Source organism: Sus scrofa, chromosome 15 (assembly GCF_054392235.1).
Source record: "Sus scrofa isolate SSC_HxYL_T2T_F1_AM1 chromosome 15, Sscrofa_HxYL_maternal_Yorkshire_Landrace_v2.0, whole genome shotgun sequence".
Classification (NCBI taxonomy): domain Eukaryota; kingdom Metazoa; phylum Chordata; class Mammalia; order Artiodactyla; family Suidae; genus Sus; species Sus scrofa.
In genome coordinates this window covers 28693028-28709712 of record NC_139397.1, presented here as the reverse complement: position 1 = coordinate 28709712, position 16685 = coordinate 28693028, and the positions used below count along the sequence as shown (strand labels likewise).

At 36.4% G+C, this 16685-nt stretch overlaps 1 protein-coding gene across 10 annotated transcripts in view; it reads left to right on the top strand.

Annotated features, from left to right (window-relative positions):
• THSD7B (thrombospondin type 1 domain containing 7B) overlaps positions 1–16685 on the top strand; it is a 960849-nt gene that overhangs the window by 332569 nt on the left and 611595 nt on the right. For all 10 annotated transcript variants that reach the window (XR_014830551.1, XR_014830550.1, XR_014830553.1 and 7 more), the window contains one exon: positions 12880–13128. Coding sequence is in view for 6 of the 10 variants with exons in the window: in XM_085001332.1 (XP_084857458.1) it covers positions 12880–13128 (249 nt within the window). In the remaining 4 variants the exon portion in view is untranslated. The remainder of the gene's footprint in view (positions 1–12879; positions 13129–16685) is intronic.

Here is a 16685-nt window from a genome sequence, read left to right as displayed (position 1 = left end):
ATCATCTGTCGATGGACATTTAGGTTGTTTCCATGTCCTGGCTATTGTGAATAGTGCTGCAATGAACATGCGGGTGCATGTGTCTCTCTTAAGTAGAGCTTTGTCCGGATAGATGCCCAAGAGTGGGATTGCGGGGTCATATGGAAGTTCTATGTATAGATTTCTAAGGTATCTCCAAACTGTTCTCCATAGTGGCTGTACCAGTTTACATTCCCACCAGCAGTGCAGGAGGGTTCCCTTTTCTCCACAGCCCCTCCAGCACTTGTTATTTGTGGATTTATTAATGATGGCCATTCTGACTGGTGTGAGGTGATATCTCATGGTAGTTTTGATTTGCATTTCTCTTATAACCAGCGATGTTGAGCATTTTTTCATGTGTTTGTTGGCCATCTGTATATCTTCTTTGGAGAAATGTCTATTCAGGTCTTTTGCCCATTTTTCCATTGATTGATTGGGTTTTTTTGCTGTTGGGTTGTATAAGTTGTTTATATATTCTAGAGATTAAGCCCTTGTCAGTTGCAGCATTTGAATCTATTTTCTCCCATTCTGTAAGTTGCTTTTTGTTTAAATATTGAAAGTCTAATAATTTTACTAATGTGTATCTCAAAGTTGATTATTCTGGTTCATGTTTCCATGGTACTTGGTGGATCCTTTCAATGTATTGATTCTGGTCTTCTTTTATTTTTGGAAAAATTTTTTGAGGAGATTATGTTAGTAAACATTAATTTTTTTCCAGTGTATTGATTTTTTCCCCCTAAGGACACCTAATACAGATATGTTGGACTTCCCTGCCTACATTTCTACTTTCTCTGACCCATCTTATTTCTCTTGGTTTTTTTCTTCCCTGTATTTTCCTTTAAACCTTCTATTATGTTTTAATTTAAATCTTTTCTTTCTTGAGCATCTTGTAATTTGTTATTCATTTTTGAAATTAATTTTTCTATTTTCATTCTGAGTTCAATCAGTTCTCATTTTGTTCCTTCCTCTTTTCTATCCATTGCGGTCTTGGTTTTTGTATTCTTTTTTATCCAAATATAGTTGATTTACAACTGTCTGTGTGTGTGTGTATAAAAAAAACATAATCTTATTTTATTTTTAGTTTAATTCTACTCACTCTAAACTCCTAGTCCATCCCAGAGTTTTGTGTTCTGATTCAAGTTTTTAAAAATATTTTTAAAAGCTTATTTGAGGATATTTTCTGCAGTTTCATGTATTGATTGATAGTATTTTACTGCTTCATTCATTGTTGTTTGGAGGAAACGTCTTACCAGCAGAAAATCTTTCACATTTTTCTGGGTTTTCATTGTGGTTTTGAATAGATATAGTCTGGGTTATTTCTGTTTTTAGTACTATCTTGAACACAACTCCTATTTCAAAAGGATCCTCTTCTATCGTCCCGCCATCTTTGGTGACATTTTGTTTATAGACCTTGTTGCTGGTGGTAGTGGAGGGGAAGACTGGTGTCTTATTTCACCTTTGCCTGTGTAAGATCCTTAATTTCTTCCACTCTTACCTTCTTTTCCTTCACTGCCTCATCTCTTTGGGCTACCAGCCATCCTCTCTCTGTATGATTATCCTCCAAAGGAATGCTTCTCCGAGACTGCTCTGGACTACTAAGTTCTGACCTGTATTTTTTGTTTGAAGGTATTGGTAAACTTAACTTTTCTGGATATAATTTGTCTGTGATTCATCTAAGTCTTTAACTCCTCTTTTTTACAAATTCTCTTTGGACACCCCTCCTCTTTTTCTTTCCACACCCAGTAACTTGTATCTGAGGAGGGTCAGTGAGTAATATGTTAGAATGTTTTTTTACTTGTGGTTTGAGGGTATGTTTGTGTGTGTGTGTGTGTGTGTGTGTGTGTGTGTGTGTGTGTGTGTTAAGTCTCTGTATCCTGTAATGGTGAACACAGGGATAATGTGTGGTTTGTTTTACCCTTCTTATTTTGGTATAATTATGGTAGGAAATTCCACCTACTAATTATAGTAGCAATTCAGAATCAGGCAACTGCCAGTGTTATACAAAAATGGAAGTCAGGACAGGTTTTTTTTTTTTTTTTCATTGCAACTTTCAAGTCTTACAAATTTGAGTTTGTGATGAGAAGAGCTCTCACATGGATTAATGTAAGCATAGTTTTGGTATAAAAGAGAGAAAAATTGAATTTTAGTCTTGGTCATTCTATATTTTTGCTGGATGCCCATTAGAAAATCACATAATTTTTTTGGACATCAGTTTTATTCCCTATAAAATGAAGGTAGCAGCGAAGACTTTCAAATGATTGCTGATGTTGCTTTCATATCTAAGCATTTACACACACATTCACAAATAGGTACGAACATATCATTCTTAGTACTCTAAGAAATTGGGAGAAGATAAAATCCATTTTATTTTGAGACTTACCCTGCATTTTAAGTCTCTGTTGAATAATGTTTTCTGGTAACAGGAAATGAACACAATACTAAAAACATTACATTTTGATATAATATCACTCTCAAGGATATTTCTTCTCAAGAATGTCATATCTCAGTATATCTGTGTGCTTATTTCTGTAATCATAGAACAATCTCTGTATCCTACAGAACCAACTAACTGAATAGTATATTTGAAATATAATTTCATAGTGCTATTTTAGCTTTAGTGCATGATTTTGGGTCTATTATCTGTTGACTAGTTTAAAATGGTATAAATCAAAATAAGAATTTGAGGCATTTTAATATCCTAGTTTTAGTTTATTGAGAGTTAGAAGGAAAAAAAGTTATATATATTTCAATCAGAGCCCCCCTTGGTTATAAATTCTAACCCAACAAAAATATTTTTTAGTCCTATAAGATATAAATTACTTTAGGTTAATTTGACCAAGAAGCGAGTTTAGAAAAGGAAATTCATAATCTTCTACCTAAAATTTCTCAGTAATCCGTAACATTTTGTCTTGGTAATTTAAAATTGTTTCTTGAATTTTCAAAATTGTCTTCCATCAAAATTTTAAAAGCTCAACTTTTCAAACATCTTTACTTCCTCAATCATGTATGTAGTGGGCTGCTCACTTTTAGTCTATTTTCTAAAACAGCCAGGGATTTTACATAAAACTTAGTGTGTACATGTTTTTTCTTTAGGTTATTATTCTTATTTTCCCCAGATATTCCCATTAGTTTGACTGATGGCAGAAAAATGCTACCAGTTTGGAGTCTAAATCATTATAATAAATAGCATATATTCTATCCGATTTCCCAAATTTATTCTCCTTTAAGCCTATCTAAGTTCTGGTTCCTTTTTCTTCTTTTCACTATCATGTTTTATTCCCTGGTGTTATTTTCATGATGCGTTCTTGCAATCATTCTCCTAGTTAGAGTACTTATGCTCTAGAAACAACTGTTCCCTTGTTATTCTGCTATAATTTGGATAAGCTGCTACCACATGCATAGCAGTGGTTTTGCTAAATAATTGGAATAACTGTACTTTTGAATGGCCCAGAGTTTTATTAAGGTTGCTGAAGTACGTTCTTAGTTAGTTGCAATTTTACTTCCACAAAAATAGCTTTTTAATGGTAAAGCATATTTTGGAAATACTAAGTTCTATAAGCAAATGTTACATAATTTAGAACAAGAATAATAGGAATGAAAATGCTTTCACATTTCTGTGCTTTACTCATAGATTTTAATTACTTCTAACCAGTATTTTTCTCATGTATAAGGTAGATCTAGCTCTCTAGGAATTTGTTGATTTATAGATTAGATTATTATGTGGTTTTAGCAGAACTTTGTGTCAAATAACTTTTTAGGTTTCTGATTAAATATGGCAAACAGAACATAACCATTTATTACTGCTAATAATCTGGAATCCCAGATTATTAAATAACAGCAAAGGAATAAATAAGGCATAAACTCTCAAGGACAAATATCATAGAAAAGGATGTAATATCTAAAGAGAAATGTTAACACATTTGGGAGCTGAAAAGTAAATGAATGAGGGGTAGTTCAGCTGGCAGAGTGGAAAAAGAAAAGCTGAAAGCTCCCCTTCAGTTGGAAGATCTCTAAGAAGCAAGTCATTTTACCTGACATAGCTGTATCAGACACAAAGACATTTGCATATCACATTTCTGCCTCCTCTATAACAGAGAAAGATATTTCACTCTCCTTTTTTCAGTAACATTGGGGTCATTTGACTGAGATCTGTCCAACGCAATGTGGGCAGAAGTAACATAAGCCACTTCTAGGCTAAAGTCCTAAATCACTCTGGACCATCCTCCTACTCTATCTTCCATTCTACCAAAAGGTGAACTTGGAAGCCACATACTCTAGATAGTGAATTTTTAAGATGGATACAAACTGGGTCCTTAAGTGTTCAGGTAGAGAAATGCCTTCAAAGGTGGCAGAAAATCTGCATCAAACTGTATGCAAAAGCACCACAAACACTGATTTTCTTTCTTTCTTTCTTTCTTTCTTTTTTTTTTTTTTTTTTTTTGTCTTTTTAGGGCTGCACCCACAGCATATGGCGGTTCCCAGGCTAGGGGGTCTAATTGGAGCTTCAGCTGCTGGCCTACACCAGAGCCACAGCAATGCCAGATCCGAGCCACGTCGGCAATCTACACCACAGCTCACGGCAGTGCCAGATCCTTAACCCACTGAGCAAGGCCAGAGACTGAACCTACAACCTCATAGTTCCTAGTCAGATTTGTTTCTGCTGCACCAAAATGGGAACTTCCAACACTGATTTTCTTAAATCATTGATATATCAGGGTTTATTTATTATCAAAGTATAGCTTATCCTATTCTGACTAGTACATGACTCTTGGAAGTTTTAAGAATTATAGGTAGTAAGCAACTCAGGACAAATGTGTTCAATGTGCCTAAATATTATTCCCTAACCTGCAGAATATAGTCTAAGAGTGAAAGATCACTCTGTGAACATCCAGGTTAGATGAAATCACCCATAGTTTGTGAAGTTGTCTTAACAGCTTTTGGCCAGTTTTCATAAAGCTAACCACCAGCTCTATACACACAGAATAAGAAATGGGAGAATTCCTATCTTAGGGAAAAGGTGGCTTCAAGAGTAAAGACTGATGGCCCAGCATTCAAGGGCCTCCATTTAAATGGTCTGAGTGTTGCATAATCAGCCAACAGAAATGCTTATCATCCTTTGAGCCCCACCTGTGATCAAAGAGCTTCCAATCCGTGCTTGTGGTACTTCATTCTCATCCAGAAGAGCAAAAGATCACGAAAGTAAAAAAAAAAAAAAAAAAAAAAGTTATAATTAATATTATATTATAATTAATATTATCAAAGATATTGAGTTATTTAATGAAATAAATTGGGTAATATTAAAAATAAGTAGGGAATAAGAAAAGAAATATTGGACATTAAAATTTGATTGCAAAGTATGTTAAAATTAATACAAAATTTAAAGATAAATTTGACAAAATCCCTTTGAAAGAAAAATACTGTATATAGGAAAAACTATCAAAATTAGGTCGGTTAAACAAGAATTACAAATATGGGAGTTTCCGTCGTGGCGCAGTGGTTAGCGAATCCGACTAGGAACCATGAGGTTGCGGGTTCGGTCCCTGCCCTTGCTCAGTGGGTTAATGATCTGGCGTTGCCCTGAGCTGTGGTGTAGATTGCAGACGCTGCTTGGATCCTGCGTTGCTGTGGCTCTGGTGTAGGCCGGGGGCGACAGCTCCGATTCGACTCCTAGCCTGCGAACCTCCATATGCCGCGGGAGCGGCTCAAAGAAATAGCAAAAAGACAAAAAAAAAAAAAAAAAAAAAAAAAAAAAAAGACACACACAAAAAAGAATTACAAATATGTTTAATGTTGGTGTTTCTAAAATAGGAGGTTTGTCATATATGGCCTTTATTATGTTGAGGTAGTTTCCTTCTATGCCCACTTTCTGCAAGGTTTTTATCAGAAATGGGTGTTGGATTTTTGTCAAAGGCTGTTTCTGCATCTGTTGAGAGGATCATATGGTTTTTATTCTTCAGTTTGTTAATGTGGTGTATCACACACTGATTGATTTGTGAATATTGAAGAACCCTTGCATCTCTGGGATAAATCCCACTTGATCATGATGTACAATCCTTTTAATGTATTGTTGGATGCAGTTTGGTAGTATTTTGTTGAGGATTTTTGCATCTATGTTCATCAGTGAAATTGGCCTGTAGTTGGTTTTATAGGCGGTGCTTCCTATAAAACACCATACATGAAAATATTTATCAGATTGGCTGATGAGCTAAATATGAAATCAGAAATATAAAGGTTTTTAATAGAAGAAAAATTATAAAAGCATAATTTAGGGCACTGGGATGGGGGTATAGAAAGCACAGACTATAAAGGGAAAGACTTAAAACCAAACTAAAATATTGGGTACAACAAAAAGACTATAAACACAATTTAAAATAAAATTACAGGAAGTTATTTGTAGAAATAGAAAAAACAACAGGTTGCTTATAGAATCTATCATTATTTCTCTATATGTGTCTATTTACTGTCATCATCTATATGTGTATGAGTATACTTCTTAAATTCAATTAGAAAAATTCACTCAAGTAGGAAAATAAATGCATTAGTTTCCTATGGCTTCTATAAAATACCACAGTTTTTGAGGTCAGATGCCTGAACATTAAGAAATCTTGAAGACATTACTCTGGGGTTTTTTGGAGGTTCTAGGGGAAAATCCACTTTCTTTCATTTTTCAGTTTTTGGAGGCTGCCCACACCCCTTGGGTCCTGGCCTTACATTATCCCAGACTCTGATTCTGTTATCACATCTTCTTCTCTGTCTCTGGCCGCTATGTCTCCCTCTTTTTAAAAATTAATTAATTTATTTTAATTTTATTTGTATTAGAGTATAGTCAATTTATAATGCTATATCAATTTCTGCTGTATATAACATACTGACCCAGTCATACACATATATATATACATTCTTTTTCTCATACTATCTTTCAGCATGTTCTAAGAGATTGGATATAGTTCCCTGTGCTATACAGTAGGACCTAATTGCTTATCCATTCTAAATGTAATAGTTTGCATCTACCAACTCTTTGCTCTTAGAAGGACCCTTGTAGTTACAATTGAGCTCACCTGAATAAACTGGGATAATCTCTTCTTCTCAAAATCCTTAGCAATCACATCTGTAAAGTTTCTGTTGACATGTAAGATAACATGTCACAGCTTTCAGGGATTAGGATATGGACATCTTTGTGGAACTGTTAGTCCACCTGCATTAATGCACAAACAATATAAGTGATTAATTCATAGGACAGGGAATCAGAATAGTCACTAATGAGTTGAGAAAAGTCTGAGTATAGCTCAATGGTAACCTGAAAAAACAAATGTCCTTTCTCAATGTTTTTGGAAAAAGTCAATCTGATAATACTGAGAGTTTTGAGTGTGTAGGAAAGAGAAAAAAATCACAAACCAATTACATTTGTTTATGTATTTTTGGCCCAACTCCAGTCAAAAACACTAGAGGAAATTGCCCACACATATAACAACATGGAGACACATATATAATCCTGAGGAATTATAAGAAATTAAGTACAACCATGGAGTTCCTGTCGTGGCTCAGTGGTTAATGAATCTGACTAGGAACCATGAGGTTGCAGGTTCAATCCTTGGCCTTGCTCAGTGGGTTAAGGATCTGGCGTTGTGTGAGCTGTGGTGTAGGTCGCAGACGAGGCTCAGATCACATGTTGCTGGGGCTCTGGCATAGACCGACGGCTACAGCTCCGATTCAACCCCTAGCCTGGGAACCTCCATATGCCGTGGGTGTAGCCCCAGAAAAAAAGACCAAAAATAAATAAATTAATTTAAAAAAATTTAAAAAAAGGAAATTAAGCACAATCAAAATGTATATACTACTGGGGAAAAGAATAAATTGCCGTGTATTTACTTTGGGATATTAATCGTTAATAAAAATGAATTTATATTATTGGCATTTACCAACATTGGTATCTAGAAGTCATAATGTTAAATGAGGAAAATAAGTTTTAGAGTAATTTGTGTAATAAAATAATATTTAAGTAAAACTTTTAAAAACATGCAAGACAATGAATGCTGGTTATGAACATATATGTATTCAGTTAAAATATATAAATATGGTGGAGCATGATAAAAATCAACTGCAGGAGAGTGGCTGTGTCTGGGGGAGAGAGATGGAACTGAGATTTCAGGGAGACAGGGGATTCCTCTGAATTTGCAATTTTTTAAAATGATTTTTATTTTTTCCATCATACCTGGTTTACAGTGTTCTGTCAATTTTCAACTGTACAGCAAGATGACCCAGTCACACATACATATATACATTCTTTTTCTCATATGCTCCATCATAAGTGGCTAGATATAGTTCCCAGTGCTATACAGCAGGATCTCATTGCTTATCCATTCCAAAGGCAATAGTTTGCATAAATTTTTATTTAATGAATTCTTAAGCACACATTGGCCTATGCTAGTGAAGCGTGAGAGTGTTTATTATTTTACCCCACATTTCTTTTTCTAGGGCTGCACCTGCGGCATATGGAGGTTCCCAGGCCAGGGGTCCAATCGGAGCTGCAGCTGCTGGCCCACACCACAGCCGCAGAATGCAGGATCCGAGCTGTACCCACAACCCACATCACAGTTCATGGCAATGCTGGATCCTTAATCCATTGAGTGAGGCCGGGGATCAAACCCACAACCTCATGGTTCCTAGCCGTATTCGTTAACCACTGAGCCACGACGGGAACTCCTACTCCACATTTCTGAATGTTTGAGATAATATTATTTTAAAATGGTAATTCAAATATTAATGAAATGAGGGAACTTTGCTGTTGATTTTTATCTTTTAAGAATTTCTTTCCTTATTTTGTAAGTAAAGAAATTTCTGTACATTTCCAGAGGAAGTAACAATAACTAGAGCAATTTTGGGTTTTAGGAATTTCCTTTACTGTTGAGTACTTATGAAGTAATTTACAAATGATAACATACTCTGTAAATGTCAAGGAGGTATAATTACCGTAGTTTCTCTTTTTTTAAAATACAAATCAACTGTTTATGTTTTATTAAAAAGGCATACCACCTTCTATGGAAGGATTGAGTCCTATTTCTGCAGCTAGACGATAATCTCTGTTTGGAGCTTTAGATTATAAGGTCTAAATGGTCCCACCACTGTGAATGGTAAGCAGGTCACATTTTATTATTCTGTTTTCCTGCAGATAATGAAACTAAGGAGCCATGAGACTAAGGGCATGCAAATGTATTGGATGCAAAATTCGAGATGCAGATATTTCTAATTCACCATTCAGTACTTATTCCATTATTTTAGTAAAAAGAAAACTCACTGATCAAATTAGGCCAGGGTCTTATGTGGTGCCTTTTATGATTATTTTTTGTACCCAAGGAGACATGTTAGTAAAAAGAACATTAAAATAAGTAAAAAGAACATTAAAATAAGTAAAAATGTAATCAGTGCAACATATGCCCTTCCTAATTCCAAGAATGAAGAACATTTATCAAAATTACCAAAACTGTGATTAATTCCTGCAGCTCCATGTGAGAGCTTGCACTGTTGGAGTCTTATTCCTTCCCTTATAATAGGAAGAGTCACCTCAGGGAAGATGAGCAACAGTGAGTGAAAACTGGTAAATGGTCAGAACCAAACCACTACTTCTGCAGACAGAGAACTGCCTGGTGTAGAATCTTCTTTATGAAAGGAAGAAGAAAATCCATCCTGGAAGTTAATGTTCTTTTTCTAAAAACATATGCAAATTTTAAAACATTATTAAATTTCTGCCTTGGTTTGTTAAGGCTACTTTCACAAAGTACCAAAGACTGTAACTTAAACGGAAATGTGTTCTGACCCAGTCTGGAGGCTGGATCATGTGTGGTGTCAGCGGGCTGGGTTTCTTCTAAGGCGTCTCGCCTTGACCCCTAGATGGCTGTCTTCACTCCAGGTCGTCATGTGGTCTTCCCTCTGTGTGTGCCTGTGTCCTAATCTCTTCTCATAAGGACACAATCAGGCTGGATTAGGGCCCACCCTAGTGACCACATTTTAACTTATTTACCTCTTTAAATACTCTATGTTCAAATAAAATACATTCTGAGGTACTAGGGGTTAGAGCGTCAACATATGAATTTGCTGGGGGCACAACTAGGCCAGAAGTAATTTCTGGAAGTTAAAATCTAGGAACTTCTGATTGAGCAACAGCTTTCTGTTGTGTCATAAGCCAGAGAAAGAAAAAAAAAAAAAAAAAGTTCAGCCCTTCCTTCCTCCACACTGTACACTGATCATATATTCTGATTTAGGTGGGACATTTTCAGGGAAGCTTCTTCCTATTTTGTCTCAATCCCAAGCCTCCCAAGTATCTAATTGGAATGAGTAATGGTGATGAGGTATACATTGCCTTTTTCATTTTGAAGGGAATAATATGATCTGAATAGGCTTTAAAATAATGATTGGACCAAAAGTTTATCTTGTATCATGTGACAGTTGAAAGCCATACTAACCTTCTACAGCTTCATGAAGAAAATCATTCTGGAAATCTCACTATATTTCTCTCTTAATATGGCCAAATATGATCATATTTCACTCTCTCCTGAGCCTATCTTTTATAATTCATTTTTCTTGGTGATTCCTTTAATCTGCATATTTTCCCAAATCAGAAATTTGAAAATATTTTAATATGTCTCTCTTTTTAAATACATACAGAGAAAACACTGCCAAATCCTGTCCATAGGCTATTATTCTACCAGGTTTCATAGGCCTAATTTTGAAAGTCACTGTTTGAACACTGACCTTTTATTTGATTTACGTTCCTGTCAGAATTATTCTTTTCTTCCTCAATGTAATGGATGCCTTGAACTGAATAAGGGAAAAGCTAACAATAAAGTTAAAAAAAAAAGAGAAAAGAATGCTAATAAATACTTAACTGTTGTCTTCATGTGTGAGTCTGACTTTCTTCCACTTAACATTATGTAATGCTCAATTAAATCCAAATTCCTTAGTTTATGATATGAAACCTTTCCAGACATACCTTTTGAATAACTACATGCCTAATATTTATCCACTTTCCTCTTTGAAATTTATGTGTCATAAATTGACAAATTTATGACAATTGACAAGCTGGCTTTTATTTTTCCCCATTGGTATGCTAGTGAATATTGACCACCAGTTCTGGAGAGTAGAAGGGGTTAGCATAGCGTTGGAGATTTCTATACTGTAAATAGTCCCACAATGGCTAATTTTAAGCTACTTACATGAAATCAACTGGCTTGCAAAATTCCTGAAAATTTAACAATTGGTCCATGTTAAATAGGGAATCCACCTCTAGCATACCACTAATTCCTATACCCATAATTTTTTTTTTTTTTTGTCTTTTTAGGGCTGCATCCATGCCACATGGAGGTTCTCAGGCTGGGGATCAAATCAGAGCTGTAGACACAGGCCTACACCACAGCCACAGCGATGCCAGATCCAAGCCATGTCTGTGACCTACACCACAGCTCATGGCAATACCAGATCCTTAACCCACTGAGCAAGGCCGGAGATCAAACCTGTGTCCTCATGGATGCTAGTCAGATTCATTTCCACTGAGCCACAATGGACACTCCCCATAGTTTTTTATTGTAAATATATTTTTTTAATTTTTAAAAAAATTTTCTCAAAGTATAGTTGACTTACAATTTTGTATCAGTTTCAATGTACAGTGAAGGGAATCACTTATGCATATTTTATCTCAAGGCTTCAAATATGCTACTTCCTTGACTGAAAATAGACTGCTTTCTGTATCTAAGAAGTTCCCATTAATCTTTTAAAATACAACTCAGTTGTTCTTCTGTCTTAGAAACCCCTCATCCCCACCCCTGGAGTTTTCAGATGGTCCATCCCCATCTCATTAGTTGTTCTCCTGATCATTGTGAGTGCTTGTATGTTGAGTCATCTCATTGTAACATCATCTTATCTTTTTTTTAATCTGCTTGCCAGTTACATTGTTAGTATTTGAAAGCACTTGAATTTGCAGATGAGGAAATTGATGCTCAGAGCCTAACAGTATGGGGAAACATAATGTCACATTTGTTTATTTTTTAATAGCCCAGTATTTAAAGGGATGGATAAATTGATACTCTAAAGCTTGCATTTACCTTTCTTTGACCTTAGGCAAATGACTTAGCCCTCCTGACCTTAAGTATTACCATATACAAATGGACATAAGAATATGTAAACTCATGAGAGTTTGGTAAATTGCCTGTGAGGTACACCACAGCGTGTGACACCTAGGAACCAGTGAACAGATGGTAACTATAGGCTGTATCACAGGGGAACATGCACTAGAAGAACCTCCACTATTTCTGATAATGCTTTGGACCAGTACAAGGTGAACTGACCTTACATATGTGTCTGGTAAGAGTGAAGTAACTTAACAGTTCCAGATGAAATAGAGCTTTCATTCTGAAAATATATGTCCTTCAATATTTTATCATGATGCCTCTAACATTTAAAAAATTTTTCCTGGGAGTTCCCGTCATGGCTCAGTGGTTAATGAACCACAATAGCATCCGTGAGGATGCGGGTTTGATCCCTGGCCTCATTCATTGGGTTACAGATCTGGCATTGCCATGAGCTGTGGTGTTAGTCGCAGACGAGGCTCAGATCCTGTTGCTGTGGTTCTGGTGTAGGCCAGAGGCTACAGCTCTGATTCAACCCCTAGCCCAGAAACCTCCATAAGTCACTGGTGTGGCCCTAAAAGACAAAAAAAAAAAAAAAAAAAGACAAAAAAATTTTTTTCTCCTACTTGAAAGCTTATGCTGGTTTTCCTTTTATTTATTTTTTTCCCTGAGTAGGCACCTCCTACTATTGATTCCAGTCATTAAATCTATGGCCTACTCTTCTGTGCTTCCATTCCTGCAGCCTTTGCATGCAAGATCCCTTCCCTTTGACTGTACGGTCCTGCATCATACCCAAAGACTGCGAAACCACCGAGTGGTCCTCCTGGAGCCCCTGCTCTAAGACGTGCCGTTCAGGGAGCCTCTCACCAGGATTTAGGAGCAGGAGCCGGAATGTGAAGCACATTGCTATCGGTGGTGGAAAGGATTGCCCTGAACTTCTCGAGAAAGAGGCCTGTATTGTCGAAGGCGAACTTTTGCATCCATGTCCCAGGTACTGTGTACTCTTCAGTGTGATTATTCACTCTTCTCTGTGACCTCATTTTATGGGGAAGAGGGATGTTAATAATAACTGCGGCTGGGGCTCACATTTTGTTGAGTCTTTACTCAATGCAGGATTTCCTACTAGGCAGAGTAGCACAGTGGGGTAAGAGAATGGGCTGTGTTGATTCCCTGGGCTCCAGTCCACTTTCTAATTATGTGAATTTTGGCAAGTGACTTAAATCTAGTGCTTCCATTTACTCTTCCACTAGTGGTTCTTATTGCATCCAGCACCCTGCACACCATAAACACTCTGTGACCATTAGTTATCATTTCCTGATATATCACATCTAATTTCATGACAACCTAAGAATCTATTCATAAAATCTGCATTTTGTACATGAGGCCACCGGTGCTCAGAGAGATGAAATAACTTCTGGGATTACATAGCTAATGAGTGGCAGCACCCTGTTTCTAATGCTGTTCTCTTTCTAAAAGTCACTGCCAGTCTGGAACATTGTCTCTATTTCAGAGTGCCTAAGGAACTGGAGAATGCTGGGGGAAGTGTTGACATAAATTAGTAGCTATGTTTTAATATCTTTATATTGGTTACATTTTGCCTGATTGTATAGCCCTTGGAGAAGACTGTAGTGTGTTTTGCTTGTGGGCTCATGATAGGCCCAGTTTGATAATGGTAGAAATCACTGAGGCTGGCTATTCAGAAGTCTGTTGGGGATGAATTTGTGATAATTTCATCTGGAAAGCAGCCCTGAACTGTTTCTTAAATCTGTAGCTATTTTAGATATATCTTTGCTATTATAGTTTCTTAGCATCTCTAAGATTTGAGGTCATTTCCTTAGTGATGATGGGCAACTTTATATATATATAACTTGGTGTATAAATTAATTATCTGGGAATATAAGAAAGGAAAGTGGGTTACAGACCCGCTGAGTGGTGTTGTCAAGGAGCCTTGCTATCCCTTAAACCTGAAATAATGCGTGCATGGAGTTGGGTACGGGTAGAGAGATAGAGAAGCAAGTTCTTGTTCACAGATTTTTAGTCACTCACCTCCTCTACCTCACTATTGAAATCAAGGTCAATTCAACATACTCCTTATATCATTGATTATTCATTTTTTAATAAAATGACCCCTTAGATTTATGTCATTTCTTGCCTGAAAAGCAGAGAAAGCAGATGTACTCTATGATCCTTTACAGATTAACCCATTGTCACAGAATCCTTTTTAATTATATTATGTGTCCAATCTTTCAAGATACTAACTTTGGGGCAAAGCATAGGGCTGGAAAGAAAACCTGAGGTCTCGGTCCCTTTTGAACTTGGATAGACCTTTGGTTAAATTTACATCACCATCACTTATTGAATGTATGTCCTTGGATAAGCTATACCACTTCTCTGAGATAGGTTTGTCTTCAATAAAATGTGTCTAAGTATACTGCCTGTGTTGGAGCTTGAATGGCTGCAGACTAGCACTGTTTGTCCCAGTGCTCAGCACATAGAAGGCACTGCAAGAACACTGATTCTTGTTGCTGCTATTTGCAGGTAGGTACTTTTCCTCCAATAAGAGAATCCTTCCTTTCCTTGGGAGGCATACTGTAGTAATTTAATGGAGTAAAAATTTATTTCTTCTGAGTGATTTGGAAATTTCCCTATGGAGGCCTAATTTAGGAAGGTTCTCAATGTTAGGCTGCCAGGAATAGAATCTCAGTTTAATGATGACCTTGACATTGGTACTTTTCTCCTTTCTGCCTATCATGGAATGGCTAATGACCTCTTCCTGATATTTTCAAGAGTTTTTTTTTTTTTTTATAGACATCTGACCATTTTTATTCTTTTATTTGTTTATAACTTTTACAGTTTTCTTGGAAGTCACAGTGGTGCCTCTTTGATGATGTTGAGAAAGTTGAGTTGGATCAAATTTAGTTAAATAATGACTACCTTTTATTGAGTATCTACTGTTGGCTAATAACTAGATCAGAGATTTTATAAAGATTATTTAGAATAACATAGAGTTTATCATCCAAATGGGACATTTTAAGAGTAAAAGGGGTGTAAACTGGTATTGCTCAGTTTCAAATTGAAGTCCATTTGGCTTCAAAGTCAATGTTCTTTCCACTGCATCACACTGACCCTCATAAAAGTCATAGAGAAGACATACCCAGATAAGGGTATAGGCACACATATACATGTATTCGTGAGTGTCATTTTTTTCTAACAAAATAACGTGGAATAGTAATACTTCAGGATGTACTCAAGATTAATTTCTGTATTGAGATTCATTTGAATGAATCTTAAACACCTGAAAACTGGGTCTGACAAAGTTCACCGAAAATGAACTTGAGCCTCTAGTTATGCTGTTTGGAAATGTTACTGAGCATGACACTTTTCAAAAACCTTCACAAATAGTGAATTTGTAGGAAATAGGGGTCTTAGAAACTCTACTGAATACCAACCAGTGTTTACCAGGGAAAAGGATGTGTTAACTAAGGATTCCACTTGGTTGTAGAAAGAAGAATGCATAAATAACAGCAACAAAATTAACATTGGCTGACATTTTTATTTGTCTGAAATCTGAGCCATGGCCTCTACCACAGGAAAGCATAAAGGCCGTGTGCTAACTTTTGTTTCTAGTTTGATACCGGTGATTAAAATTCACTGTGAACAAGGGAAATGGAAACTCAAATCTCTTAGGGAACAAAAATGTCCATTTCTCCTTTCCCAGAATTCATGAACAATTCATATGCATCAAGCAACTTAATTCACCATCCTTCTCCCCAGAAAAAAATATCCTTTCTTAGAATGTGGTTTGGATTTTACCCCTCCACCATTTTTGCTATAGTAAATATACTCTGCCCTCTTGCTGCGTGCCAAGCACTACATTCAGTGTTTGTTTGGGTTACCTCAGAGAGCAGATTAGATGAAATCCCTTCTTTTTCATGGACCTAAATTTTAGTGAAGATATACCAAAGTAATAAAATAAACTATATACTTTTATATGAGGTACAGAAAAATTAAAGGGTTAGAGCATGTAGAGGCTTCTTGGAAATTTTGATGGGGGATCAACTTGGGTTACAGAATTAAAAGTGTCATTAGAGGGGCCTCTTTTGAACAAGCAGGATCTGTAGGGGTGGGAAACTTGAAGAAAATGAGGAAATTAGCCTTTCAGGTAATTAAAGGAAGAATATTCTAAGAAGAGATGATCTAGAGATTTGCTTCCTTCTTGCATATGAATATTAACAAACAAAGGATTTTAGTTGCATAGCTGGGGGCTACTCTTCTCACCATCTAGACTCCACTGATCATCCATTTCACTACAAACACTATGTGTGCCAATCCCTAAGGCAATATTCCATGAAGGGAATGTTGACCTAGAGCTGCCCCTTCTAGAAGAGGTCCCTGAGTCAGAATACTTTTGAAGTTCCTTGGGGCAGCCAGCATGAGTTAACCTGAAAGGAGACAGAGACCAGATTGTCAAGCTAACTTGGATATTTTAGAAGGACAGTTGATTCTTGAATAGCATGGGTTGGTTTGACATGTGCAGATTCTCTTAGA